Raw genomic sequence first — 13,905 nt, 5'->3', positions numbered from 1 at the left:
GCGTTCCAAGTAACTGCAGGACCCGCGCACGCCCGTCGGCCGGTTTGCCTCTCGGACTGAGGAACCGGAGGGCGGACCGCGGGCTCGTCCTGGCCTCGACCTCACTCTGGTGCGACGAGTACGCGTCCGCTTGTCTGTCTGACCTCAGGCAGACTATCGTGACCCACGACGGAGGCGGCAGAAACACCTCCCGGCTACTGGATCGTGCCCCGGCTCTCCGCTTCCGGTCACGGCGTCGCAGGCCCCGCGAGGCGGGGTGGGAAAGCCGAGGCGGACCGGAAGCGGGTGCGCGCGACGACGGCGCGGCCGCGGCTGTTCTCGTTGCCGCGGCCAAGGATTTCTGAGAAGGTGACGGACCGAAAGTGTCACAGGGGACCTTTGTACACATAAATTACTAAAATTCTGTTGCGCGCCAAAAATATTTTTGCCAATCTGACTAAAAAAAAAAAAGGTATAATCGTTATTCGTTGACACCAGATGTCTCGTGTTGGTCATTGCCATTTCTTTATTTGACAATCTAAAGGAAAAGAAGACACTACCCCTGACTAAATAGTCAGGTATTTATTGCATGTTTTTAAAATCCTTGCAGCACACCAGTTGAAAATCGCTTCTATAGGAATCTCGAACAAGACTTCTGTCTTTGACAAGCTTACAATCCAATTGAATAATAACCTCTTACTATAGCCTGCTAAAATGAGATTCTGGTACAACTCTTGCCCAAAGTCACTGAGCTAATCATTGTTAATCAGACAAATGCTGGGAGGTAGGAAAAGTGTGGATCGGGACAGAATCATGGGTCCCAGGAGCTCCACTTTTAAGGCATAAGAATGGCCAAAAGTGCCAGTTCTACAAATGTCAAGTAGGGAAAGAATGGACAAATAAGCACTAAGTTTGTCCTTAGTTGTACAAGGTTGGTGAGAGCCAGATCCAGAGGGAATCGGTTTCATGAAGTCTAAACGAAAGTTTAAAAACCGGGGCGGCAATGGTTTTTCAAGATAACAGGAATTAAATGTGTGTTAATAAAAGTTTTAGGGCAGTTTTGGTAAGGATGAGATAAAATAACACGGATTAATCAGGCACATTAGGAGAACTATGGATTATACCTCGAGAAAAATATGCTACAGCAAAAAAAAAAAAAACCCACAAAAAAAACACACACACAAAAAAACAAAAACAAAAAAACACGAGGAAGAGAAAATTCTGCCCTTATTAGTGCAGAGACTGCATTTGCCTCAACACTGTTACCCCCAAACTGGTGGGAAGTTTTTTGTCTCCATCTGAAGCCAGCTCCTCCTCTTCTGCAACTGGCACCAGAAACCATGAACATACACAGGATTTCCTCACTGAGTGAAGAGAAGGGGTTGATGTGGATGGAAAACGGTTCACTGGCTGCCCAGGGTCCCAAGCCCCATGGAATGAAGAGACAAGGTGTGGGAATGCAAGGTGGCAGGCAGTTGATGATTGGAGCCCTCCAGAATATTATTAGATTGATGGTAGGGGTTTGAAGTCATCTTATTGTATGGATCACTCATTTCAGCATTTAGTTTACAAAAAGAAAGGAAGGCTGGCTTGAAACTGGCTTATCACTAGCTAGTGGGAAAAAAATCCAAACACATTAATTTTTCTCTTCAGTTGCAGGAAGTCATGCAAAGTGCTCTTGCACTAACATTCACACAAACCCAGAGGTCACTCTTTAGTGTGGAGGTGCTGATGTCTGATGAGTGTTGAGCTCTGACTGAAGGCTTTGCCACAGTCATTACACTTGTAAGGCTTCTCTCCGGTGTGAGTTCTCTGGTGAATAGCAAGGGAAGAGCTCCGACCAAAGCCTTTCCCACACTCTGTACACGCATGCGGCTTTTCTCCGGTGTGGACTCTCTGATGTTCAGTGAGGGATGAGCCTCGACTGAACACCTTCCCACAGTCCCTGCACTTGTAGGGTTTCTCTCCAGTGTGTGTTCTCTGATGTTCGATGAGGGATGAGATCCAGCTGAAAGTTTTTCCACATTCACTGCACTCGTAGGGGTTCTCTCCTGTATGTATGCGTTGGTGCTGAATTACGGTTGAACGATCACTGAAGGCTTTCCCACATTCTTTACATTTGTAAGGTTTTTCTTGAGTGTGAGTTCGCTGATGTTGACTAAGGTTAGTGCTTCGGCTGAAGGTTTTTCCACATTTACTACATTCATACGGCTTTTCTCCAGTGTGGATCCTCTGATGTAGACCAAGGTGAGTGCTCCGGCTGAAAGCTTTCCCACACTCACTGCATTCATAAGGTTTCTCTCCAGTGTGAGTTCTTTGATGTTCAATCAGGTGTGTACTTCGGCTAAAAGTTTTGCTACATTGCTTGCATTCAAAAGGTTTCTTCCCACCATGAATTCTACTGCGAATAAAAAGTCCTGATTGGTAATTAAAGGCTTTCCTGCATTCATTGCACTTACAAGGTTTCTTTTGTGGGAAAACTTTTTGGTGTTTAATTAAGTCTGAATTGTCTTTGGGGTTTTTCCTGGATGTGGGGAATCTAGCTCCCTTTGGAATCTTGTGCTGTGTATTAAGTTTTGATCTGAGACTAAGTTCACTGGATTTTGGGCCTCTCTCTGCAGTGACAACCTCCTTGAGAGTCACTGACAGTCTTCTGACAGCTGTTTTCTCAGATTTCTTCAGTGCAGGACATGTTGTCTTCCTTGACAGCTGGCCCTCAGTTCCACAGGCGTCTGAATTTGTAGGACCTCGAGTAGTACTTCCTATGAGATTTTCCATTGCTGACCCTGAGAATTGTAGGTCTTCAGAAGTAGCCTGACTGCTGTTGATGCTTTGCTTCAAGTCAAATCTTCCTATATCTGAAAGACATTTAAAGTGCAGAGGTTATCTCTGTCTAGTGTGGAGAGCAAAGAAAATAAAGTAGCAGCAAAAAGAAGTAATTTGTTCTTTATGCACACTAGCAAATTTATATGGGGAGAAAATAAAATGAGGCAGTGGAAGTGAGCAAGGCCAGAAGAGATACCAGGCTTTTTTGTTTGTTTTTACAGTGGAAATGGAGACGGAGACACCAAGAAATACGGGCATGTGACTGGGTAATACTGAAAGCTCCCCTCACCACACCCAAAATGGAAATGAGCAGGTACTGTAGCTGATGAGCTAAGCTGGGGATCAGAAAGTACAGTGAGCCCATGGGCATGACAGCAACAAGCTCACAGCAGGATCTGAGATCTGCTGAGTGAGCAGTTGATCTGGTTTCATAAGTCTTTACCTTCTCATAGATGGGGAACCTCCCAGATGTGGAGCTGAACCCTGGAGGACATTTGCCAAGAAGCCATGCTTGGAGAACCTCAAGAACAATGTCACAATGCTATCGGTGTCCATCTTTGCCAAGAGCATGCCTTTTGGCTGGAAACAGGGAACTCAAGAGCTCTACCATGGGGTTGATTGAGGAGTCAGAATTTCTGATTTATTTAGAACCTTGCAAAAAATCCAGCTGCAGACTTTAGGGGAACTGGCCTTCCTGCTGGGTTGACCAGCCTACATTTTTACAGCCCAGATGCTATGTTAACCCATCCTCAGGGTACTTCTTTTATTACAGCAGTCCCCAAGGCAGCAGTGCCACCTCCCAGGGGGAGTGTTGGGAATTTATGAGAGTTTTTTGGTTGTTATGTTGGTGGGGTGGTGGCCAGGGATGATCGGCATTCCTGCAAAACAAAGAATGTTCTTTATCTCACCAGACCTTTCAAAAAAGCTGTTACCCAAAACTAGAACCTAACACTGAGGCTAGAACCCAATACTACTTGAGGTGTAAATACAAGATACTTTGCACAGCTTTGCAATATATTGGAAAATCAAGGAAACATACTTTTTAAAAAATGTTATTAGAACATGCTCACCATTTCGGTAAAATCAAGCCATTCATGGTATCAGATTCACAAATATGACATTCAATATCAGTCTTCATTTCTAGCTGTTGTATTCACAGTGATTCTATGAATAGGTACAAGTATCAATTTCATCCAGTCATTAACATGTTGAAATACATATCCTATCATAAATTACTTTCCTTTTTCTTTCACCTATGTCTCTATGTAGTTACTTTGATTTACAAACTTTATTTCAGAACTGTAGGGGGGATGGTAGGTCTGAAGGGTAAGGAAATACTTCTCTATGCAGTGGAACTGAAGCACTGACAGTTACCGAGAGGTGAATGGTGCATCTCTTTGTAGGTAATTTGCAAAGCTTCTAAAGCCTCCAGAGCAAAAGTCTTGGTCCCCAAATGGAGTCTGTGAAGATCTGAGAACACCCACACTGCCATAAAGGTGATGGGAGAACAATGGGGATTTTGCACATGGTGGAAAATTACCTTTTTACATATTACATTGCATCCCGGAGAAGAGATTGTTGCGGAAATGTTTGGAGGCAAAGGGAAACCAGGAGTATCTGAAATCAGAAGATCTTTGAGAATTCGTACACTAGAACCATTAAACCAGAAGGTACTTAAAGGTAGGCAGAATATCCTGAACAGAGAGAAAACTATGACAGAGTTCATAGGCGATAGCCAGTGTTAAGTTTAGGATTCACTCTCATGCTTATTAATATCTTGATGTTTGCTAAAATGTGCCAATTTGATATAAGATTATCTATAATTCAATTAATGTATATGCAGTACACAGTGTAAGAGTCCCAAAATGCAGTTGTTTTTGCATTTCAAAAAAGCTCATGACATGAATAACTGTACCTTGTGGTGTGTGTCTGTGCATGTGACACATGACAGACACACAGAAAACCCACTGGGTCCCAGGCTGGTGTAGCTCAGTGGATTGAGCACGGGCCTGCGAACCAGAAAATCGCGGTTTGATTCCCAGTCAGGACACATGCCTGGGTTGCAGACCAGTTCCCTGCAGGCCAGTTCCCAGCAGGGGACGAACAAAAGGCAACCATACATTGATGTTTCTCTCCCTCTCTCCTTCCAAAGATAAATAAATAAAATATTTAAAAAAAAAAAAAGAAAAGAAAACCCACTGGGGAAAGCATCTAACTTGGAGGTGCCTCTGGAAAAGGGACTTCTTTGGGTCTATTCTTTTGCACCTGTCTTTTCTAAGCACTTTACAAAATCCAGACTCATTTATAATGTGCAGTGATGAGAAGGTACTATTATTATTCCTTTATATCATAATATAAATCAAAAACGGGTACAGTAGATACACCCAAGGCCAAGTGATAAGTCCTGGACTGAAACTTACCTCACAGCACTTACTGCTTCTCAACAGACAGGGAAAGAACATTTGAGTCACACCTTCCATTCCTGAGGGCCCTAAATGGCTAAGAAACTAAATTCCTCTAACCCCAGGACACCAGCCCAACCTTGACTCCACAGTACAATGGAGGCTTAGAGAGGGACTACTCTGAGAGGCTGTAGTGAATCCCAAACATTTGAAGCCCTATCTATGTAACCTAAGGATTAAATGTGCCACACCCCTCACTAAAGTGCCAACAGTGTGAGTGGTAACCTTGGCATGAATCAGTGAAACATCAGAAAGAGGCCTCATAGTGCAAATATTTACGAAGTAATCTGGATTTTGGGTATAGCTCTGTTGATAGTTATATAAAAACAAGGAGAAAATAGCCAATCTAGTTTTATGTTCCCTCAACTGTAAAAAAAATATGTGACTTGATGATCTGGTCTAAAGCTATGGTTCCTACAGTTTAATTTTAGGTCCCAACTCTGAGGCACATACTGTCTACCTAGACTTGAGATGAGACTAGAATGAACAGATTCAAATACCCAGAGTCACATGAGAACCCTGGGTCTGTATTTCAGATGAAACCAATCTGGAAACAGGCCAATAGGGCTGTGTTCTTCAATGGCCTGGGAAAGAGTAGAGTGAAGGAGTGTGGAGGACATTAAGAGCAGTCAGCAGGCAAATTGGCAATAGTCCTGTACTGGGCAAAATTTGGCCGACTCACCTAGAAAGGAAAGTTCTATAAAAGCAGAAATGTGTCTTTGCTCAGCAAGGTGACACAGCTTTCAGAAAAAAGGAAGATCCCTTAAAATATGTGGGTTATAGATCTAACAGTGGATTAGACAGTTACCGTTCTGTCTTCCTCCTCCTCCTGGCTTTCTTTCTGGCCAAAGGCAAAGCTGGGAATAGGTCTTATCCCAGTTCTTCCCACATACTAAGAAAAAGGCAATAGACATTTATTTCTGTCTGGGCCAGTCCCTAGTTCTTTAATGATAAAAGGTAAAGGGGATGGAGCTGTGCCAAGTCCAAACTCTCTAGGTGAGCTGAGGCATATATCCAGCCTCCTTGTCAATCTCCTCACATTGGGTATGTGTGCACAGTGGGTATGGTTTTCTCCTGAAGGTCAAAGGAAGGAAGAAAGGAAGCTTACTCTTCCGCCATCATAGGGCTGTTGATTCCCTGGCAAGTCACCCACCTTTCTAAAAAACTGGTCCCACACTGCAAAATGGCGCTACTGGTGCTTGCTTGTCTTTCTTCACAAAGCCTCTGTAAATGCTACAAGTTAAAAGATGGCAGACAACAAGGAATGTCATAGACAACAAAAGGAGATTATATTATTGCTGTGCTTACTGCAAATGAATTACTTTAAAATTGTAGTGGGGTACATTTAAGGAAAGATGCTGGCAGAGGATGCGAGGCTCCCTTCAGCAGGTGCTGCTGCACGGTTCGACAGAGGCATTCTTTTCCTGGAAGTGGAGGATGCACATGCAATGGGGACGGGGGCCTGGTGGATGTGACAAACATCTCCAGTGAGCCTCCACATACATTTCAGGGAGGCCAGGTGATCACGATCTCCACAAGCTTCGAGCCATACCCTTCTTCAGGTTTCACCCAGGATTCCTCTACCATGGTGTGAAACATTGCCTCTCTTTCCCTTTTTCCCCCCTTTCTTGGTCATACTTCCTTATCTGCATCACCTTACTGCTCTATGAACTCTGCGTCGGTACCGAAGCTCTGAAGTCCAGTGGTCACCAAGTACAGGGGCACCAGCAAACACCACCTGCCCTTAAGTGACTAACTCTCCAGCCTGAACAGTGCTGGTCACCTCCTGTTCTCACCATCTGAAACTCCTTTGCCCACACCTCTTCCTCTTATAAAGAATTCCTGATCTGAAAAGAATTCTCCCTTTTTTCTGCTCCCTTCAACATGAAGAAATCATATTGTTCAGAAGGAAGCAGGTTCTGAAGGTTAGGGAGCAGCTCTTCTCTGGACTGCCAGCTTCCTGTGTTCTTTGCACAGAGGAATCAGCTTTGGAGAGAGATGACCACATCCCCAAGTCTAGCAAAGACGGGCTTCAGACAAGTGTTCATGGAAATAAGCTCAAAATCACGACAAATTCACAGAATTTAATGTGCAGAATTTGTCAACACCTCCACCAACAAGTAACACCTACTATAGCCAAGTACCAACCCTCATCATCAGAACCATAAATAAAGGTTGTGTAGCTTCAAGTAAGCTGCTTTATCTCTGTGCCTCAGTTTCCTCACCTGCATCTGGGGAATGATGATGGTACATTTCAGGGGGTTAGTGCGAGGATTTGACGAGGTAGCGCAGGTAAAAATTGCGGACAGTTACTGACAAACGGCCCAGTGAAGAAGCCATCCTGGCCCTGCTGGAGGGGTGAGGAACGCATCTCCCGAGGACGCCCAAAACCAGCACCCGCGTCGGTGGGGCAGGGACTGGGCCAAGCCCACCCACAAGGCCAGGGCCGCGCGCAGAGACATCCCGCCCACCCGCAAAGGAGATCCGGGCCCATCCGCAGACAGACCCTCCGGGCCATCGCCCGCCTTCTCAGGGAGCCCGGTGTCCCCGCAAGACCACTTCCCAGAGCCCCGGTTCCGCTGCAGAGTCATGCTCGCCCCACTCACCGACCGCCTTCCGCCTAGCACTGGATCAGTCACCGGGGGACCCGTGCTTCCCCGGAACCTGAGTGCTTGGGGAGCGGGGAAGCCGGAAGCGTTAGCAGAAAACCCCTGCACGGACCGCTTTCTCCCGCGCTCGCCGAGCTTCCCGGGGTCCTAGCCGCTCTTCACACTCTTCGTTCAGACCCCTAGTCCTTCTTGTGCAGTGGGCAGGGCAGGTGCACGCTGATCAGCAAGGGTGACTACTGCTCCGAGCGAAGATGCCTTGTCCGACAACCTAGACAGTAGGGGGCGTGCCGAGCACGCCCGCTGCGCATGCGCGGAGAGCGGCTTTCAGGCAGTGCCGAATCTCTCAGCTCGTCCGCGGGGGTCCCCGGGTGCGAACGCGGCAGAGCCCAGCCATCAGCCACGCTTTATAGGCAGTTTTAAGTAGCGTGCCCCTGAGTGTGGAGAATAAAGGGTCTGCTTTACCGGTTTTTCTGAGACTTAAATAACACCCTGGTGTGCAGCGGTCGTCAGCGTTGCTGTTTAATGATCACGCCTGCACTTCGCAAGTCTCCCGCTTGCGCCTCTTCACAGCTTTACTTGCGAGGGTCATCTCTTGGCCCTCTGCTATCTTCTCAGATAAGATTGAGTTTCCTGTCCTTTGTGAAACTCCTGAGGGAGGAGTGACTACAGACAGACATTTGGGGGAAGTTAAATTGGAAAGATTCAAAATTTGGATTCGGTGGGCGATATTTATGTGGCTTCTGGTCGCGTCCGTGGGGAGTGAAAGTGCAATGCCATATTTTAGGGGGGTGCAAAATGCAACTGCATCTGTCTGGGTGGTTCCTGAACGTACGGGAAACACAGGAGCCTTTGGTGTGGGGAAGCTTCCAGAACCCTCATCCCGGAAATCAGCCCCAAAGCACTTTGGAACTCCTGGTCCTTGTGGGAACAGATCCAGACGCATTCAACTGGAAGTGGGATTCTAAAAGCCTGCCTCCCTCGAAGGCAAAGAACCACATCTTGGGGATGGGATGGCATGGGACGGGATGGGTCAAGACATTTCCACCTGAGGCAGGAGTGCTAACCTCACGCCCCCATGTTCTTCTCCAGTGACGGTTTCCTCGGGCCTAGTTCTGCGGTGCATCCTTGGTTCCCTCTGCTCTTCTTCATTAGCCAGGACAGCCTTAGAAGAGGCAGGGTCAGAGGCTGCTGAAAGCAAAGACTCGAGGAACCACTATAATCAGCTGGTTCTCAGGAGGTTGGGGGTGAAGAGCGATTTAAAAAGGCTGGGAAAAGAGACGGGAGGGGAGCAGGGGGAACGACGAGGAAAACCGAAACGTTCTCCTTTTGGAAACACAAGATGTGATGATGGAGCTGGACCTCAGTGAGGGGCCTCCATGTGTACCCAGCGCGCACCTAGAGCTCGGGGACCCCCTTCATTGTGGGTTTTGTAGCAAATCTGTTGCTAAACTGTAGTCTACAGCTGAGCTAAATCTTCGAGAGCTTACGTATGTAACCTTCCTTAAGGAAAACCTTCCCAAAATTCGCTTGAGGATCAGTCTGCCATGCAAGTGTGGTGCACAAGTCCCATGTCCTCCCCTTCCACGCAAAGATCTCGCCTTCTGCTAGAAAAATTAAGACATGTCTGATAAATTAAGACTCATTGAATGTGACACATTGCCCTTGGGTGTAAAACGCCCTTTCCCGGGATTCCTGTCACGGGAACGATTGAAATACTGAGTCAGGGACACCTCCTCCTTCAATTGTCTCCTGCACTATTTCATGGAGAAGGAGGTGATAATTCCACATTTACTTCCATTAGAGGGCTTTTAAAATGACTGTCCATGTACTGTGCCTCGATTGATGGTGCAGTACAAGCAACTGCAAATATAACACAATCTACAGGAAGTATTTTAACACAGCTTTGGGGGCACAGGGAATAACATCAGTTTTCAGTGTGTATAACTATTTGGTACAGAGAAGCATGACAGGAAGACTTTTAAAAGACTACAAAATGAGGTTGTGTTTGGATAAAAGTCTGTGGGAGACATGGAATAGAACTAACAAAGTATTAATGTAAAATCTTCCACTACAGATTAAAGAAGTCCTCCCCACCCCAGAATGTGGGTATTACCATAGTTTTTAGATTCTTTTGATACAAGGCATGATGTCCTTCAGGGGAATTTACACTTATGAAGAAAAATGTTACATGTCCACTGGAAAAAAAAATGAGACGGAACACCAGGTTTGTCAAAATACTTTTAGGAGGGTAAGAAAACCCCAAGGCAGTGAAGCACACAGTAGGGCCACCCACAGTCACCACCACATTTCTCTGTGTAATGACTATCATTTTTCCTCCTACCAAGAAAAAAATTCAGATTTTACCAAATTTGGCAGATTCTTACCATTGCTGTCCACTGGTTGCTTTTCACTGTTTTGTATGTTTGTTTTTTCTTGGTGCCCAGTATATAAGGGCTGACAGATTTAACCAACCATTCCATAGATATTAAATGGAAACAATCAGTGGCATTGTGTTTATTTTTCCTGGCACAACTGTATTAAAACAAGAATTGATTTCTCAATGGCATTTGCATTCCTTCTCTACTGACATGCATTGGACATCAGCAAGTGCTGGATGAAATGATTCTGTGAGGCTTAAACATCTGCTCAGTTACCTTTCCTGAGTTCAAGAATGAATCTGCCACACTGTGAAACTGCAGTAGTCGCTGACCCCTTTCCTGTGCAGGGTTAAAAATGTTTCCTTAGGGTCTAGGTAGCTCAGATGGTGGAGCTACTCAACTTTTAATCTGGGGCCCAGGGTTCAAGTCCCTGTCCTGTTGAGGCACTTGTTTCTCCTAGTTCAAAGGGTGCTTAATTGTTGTCTAAAGGAACTTTGGCTTAAAGTTTGAGGACATTTACCTGCCTAGAATGAGGAAACGCCAAGCAATCAAATACCTTCAACCTTAACCAGTAGCTGAGATTTGCTACTCTAGTCCAAGCAGAAGACGATTTAAGCAGTTTGTAATAATGGACATTTCCTAAGTAACATAGCACAACAGGCTTACAGTCCATGGCATGTAAGAATGCTATCCCTGTAGACAAGGGTGTTTTAGAAAAGTATCTGAAAAGGAACTGTATTTATCGAGTAAAGTATTTGCCCTGTCAAAACCCAGCACTTTTAGATTTTCAGCTCTTCATTCTCACAGCTGAGCTCCTTGGCAGTTGGGGAAAGCTCTCTCACACACCATGGTCATGTCACATTCCCGTGATAAGCACAATGGTAGGGAGTCATTTGACCAATACTGCAGTATGGTCTTTAGTTGAAATATCCAGAAATATGGGAATACTGTACCATTCATTTTGCAGTTTTGGCCAATTGTGTGTTGATGGTGCAGTTGACTGCTCAGTGGATTGTATTTTTCTTTAGAAATATGCATTTCCCCCTCCTTCTCTGCTGAAAGATTATACTTCCCATTCCAGTTGAAGATAGTACTATGGTCTATGTAGAAAATCCCAAGGAACTTAAAAACAAACAAAATACCTAGAACTAATAAGTGTGCTTAGCAAAGTCACAGAATACAAGATCATAAACACATGGGCACCAGAATTAAAATATAATACCACTTACATTAACAGAGAGAGAGAGGAAATATTAGATGCAAATCTACTGGAACCTGTTCATGCTAAAAACTACAAAATGCTGGTGAGAGAAATCAAAGACCTAAATAAATAGGGAAGTATTCTCTGTTCATGGATCTGAAGACTAAGCATAGTAAAGGTGTAAACTCTTTTTTTTAAGATTTTATTTATTCATTTTTAGAGAGAGGTGAAGAGAAGGAGAATGAGAGGGAGAGGATCATCAGTGTGTGGTTGCCTCTTGTGTGCCCTGTACCATGGACCTGTACCAGGGACCTGGCCTGCAACCCAGGCATGTGCCCTGACTGGGAATCGGACTGGTGGCTCCTTGGTTCACAGCCCGCACACAATCCACTGAGCTACACCAGCCAGGGCTGTCAACTCTTTTCAAAATGACATAAGTTTATTTCCCATGAAAACCTAGGTGAATTTTTTTTGTAGAAATAGACATAAGTATTCGAAAATGGAAAAACAAATGGGTTAGAATAACTAAAATGACTCTGAAAAAGAGAGACAGTTAAAAAAATCACTTGTGATTTCAAAACTTATACAGACAGTAATAAAGACTGTGCATTAGTGACAGAGTGGTAGGCTTATAAGTTGATGAAACAGTGTAGAGAACCCAGAAATTACCATGTACAAGTACACTAAGTTGTTTTTGACAAAAGTTTCAAAGTAATTCAGTAGAGTAAGAAAAGTCTTAGTCTTTTCAAAAAAGTGCTAGTTGAACAATTGGATATCCATAGGTAATGTATAATTTAAAAATTAATTGCAATGGTTCATAAATGTAAGTAAAACATAAAACTTTTAGAAAAAAGCATAGACAATTTGGGGGCCTGGGGCTTAGTGGAGAGTTCTTAGACATGACACCAAAAACACAATCCATAAAAGACAATTTTGACTAACTGGATTTCATCAAAATTAAAGACTTGCTCTGCAAAGGACCTTGTTAAGACAAAAAGGCAAGCTACAGACTGGAAGAAAATATTTGCGAACAATATATGTGACAAAGAACTCATACTAGAATATACAAAGAACACTCAGGACTCAATATTAAAACAACAATCAATCCAATTAGAAAATGAGCAAAAGGGATAAAGAGGTATTCCACCAAACAGGATATACAAAAGGGAAATAAGTCCATGAAATGATGTTCAGCGTCACTAGTCATTCAGGAAATGTAATTAAAACCATGATGAGCTGTCTCACACACCTGCTAAAAGAGATAAATTAAGAAATGATGACACTGTCAATGGCACAAACATACAGAGACACTGTAACTGTCGCACCTTGTAAATGCTACAGCCACTCTGCAAAAAGTACACTTGTCATACAATCCAGCATTTACCCCAGAACAATGAAAACTATGCCCACTCCAAAACCTGCACATTACTATTCATAGAAGCTTCGTTTGTAACAGCCTGGGAACAACGGAACAGTCCCTCAATACGTGAACCGTTAAGCACTGTAGTACACCTATACTGTGGAATACTACTCAGCGGTTAAAAAAGAATGACCAATGCAGGCAACAGTTGACATGGATCTCAAGGACATTGTGCTAAATGAAAAAGAACGACCGATCTTTTTAAACATATTTTTTATAATTAAAGTAGTCATCTAATGCAAATTTTTAAGGCTCTTTTTATCTATTTTTAGAGAGGGGAAGGGAGGGAGAAGAGTATCAATCAGCTACCTCTCACACACCCCCAACTGGGGACTTGGTTGCAACCCAGGCATGCGCCCTGACCGGGAATGGAACCGGCAACCTTCCCATTCAGAAACCATGGCCCAACCCACTGAGCCATACCAGCCAGAGCAGAGACAGCCAATCTTAAAGGTCACATTCAAAAGCATACATTCCTAAAGATAAAAGGTGTACAACCTTGCAAATGAGTCCTGTCCAGCATCCGCACAGAGGCAGCTGCTAAGGAACAAGTGTCGGTGTTCAGGGACTTCCTGAAAGTTCTACTCTCTGGATATAAGAAGTGGGAAAAGAATGTCCTATTATTGTTCTTGTTATTACTCTAAATGGCCCCAAGCAACATCCAGTAGAAATTGTGGTCACCATGTAACAATTCGAGCAGTATATCTGTTTTATTCTCTGTATTCCAGGGGCACCTTCCTTGTGAAAATTGCACCCTTGTAAGCAAATTAAAATGCCCTCTTTTATCCAAAAGATTGTCTGTGAGACTTATAACAGGAAACAAATGAGGCAGTTGGCTCGCCTGCTCCCCCAGGCACAGCAGAGTGGCTGGGCGACCCCTCAGATGTTACCCAAGAGGGTCCTCCCAGGTCTGCTCTGTGCAACAAACGTCTCCTGGGAGGGGAAAACCCCGATTTTGAACTTTCTGTTGGATTGGAAAAGCACAGGCCAGGAGGTCAGGGCCTGGGCCATCTGCATGTGGAAGCGCAGG

General features: G+C 44.5%; 1 protein-coding gene across 17 annotated transcripts; it reads right to left on the bottom strand.

Annotated features, from left to right (window-relative positions):
* Positions 1–480: 480 nt before the first annotated feature.
* On the bottom strand, positions 481–8,132 carry ZNF391 (zinc finger protein 391). 17 transcript variants are annotated; one of them, XM_037131817.2, is made up of 5 exons: positions 6,421–7,858; positions 4,346–4,422; positions 3,876–3,969; positions 3,248–3,683; positions 481–2,837 (listed from the first exon to the last, which is right to left on the bottom strand). In XM_037131817.2, exon 5 carries the CDS (start codon positions 2,755–2,757, stop codon positions 1,687–1,689), a length of 1,071 nt encoding a protein of 356 aa, XP_036987712.2. In that variant the 5' UTR covers positions 2,758–2,837; positions 3,248–3,683; positions 3,876–3,969; positions 4,346–4,422; positions 6,421–7,858; the 3' UTR covers positions 481–1,686. The 17 variants fall into 17 exon arrangements, with proteins under 17 accessions (XP_036987712.2, XP_053511912.1, XP_053511916.1 ...); XM_053655937.1 differs by adding an exon at positions 7,874–8,132 and having other exon boundaries at positions 3,876–6,500; XM_053655941.1 differs by adding an exon at positions 7,874–8,132 and having other exon boundaries at positions 3,876–6,491.
* Positions 8,133–13,905: the final 5,773 nt, after the last annotated feature.

The sequence above is a fragment of the Artibeus jamaicensis genome, unplaced genomic scaffold, assembly GCF_021234435.1.
Source record: "Artibeus jamaicensis isolate MK-2021 breed Jamaican fruit bat unplaced genomic scaffold, CSHL_Jam_final scaffold_1689, whole genome shotgun sequence".
Taxonomy (NCBI): Eukaryota; Metazoa; Chordata; class Mammalia; order Chiroptera; family Phyllostomidae; genus Artibeus; species Artibeus jamaicensis.
This window is presented reverse-complemented; position numbering and strand designations above follow the sequence as displayed.

Excerpts from the sequence above, each read along its gene's own strand:
- ZNF391 (XM_037131814.2), bottom strand. The coding sequence starts at position 7,520 with ATGTACCATCATCATTCCCCAGATGCAG. Across the intron at positions 2,838-7,492 it reads TCATCATTCCCCAGATGCAG|ATATAGGAAGATTTGACTTG; the intron begins GTGAGGAAACTG and ends AATGTCTTTCAG.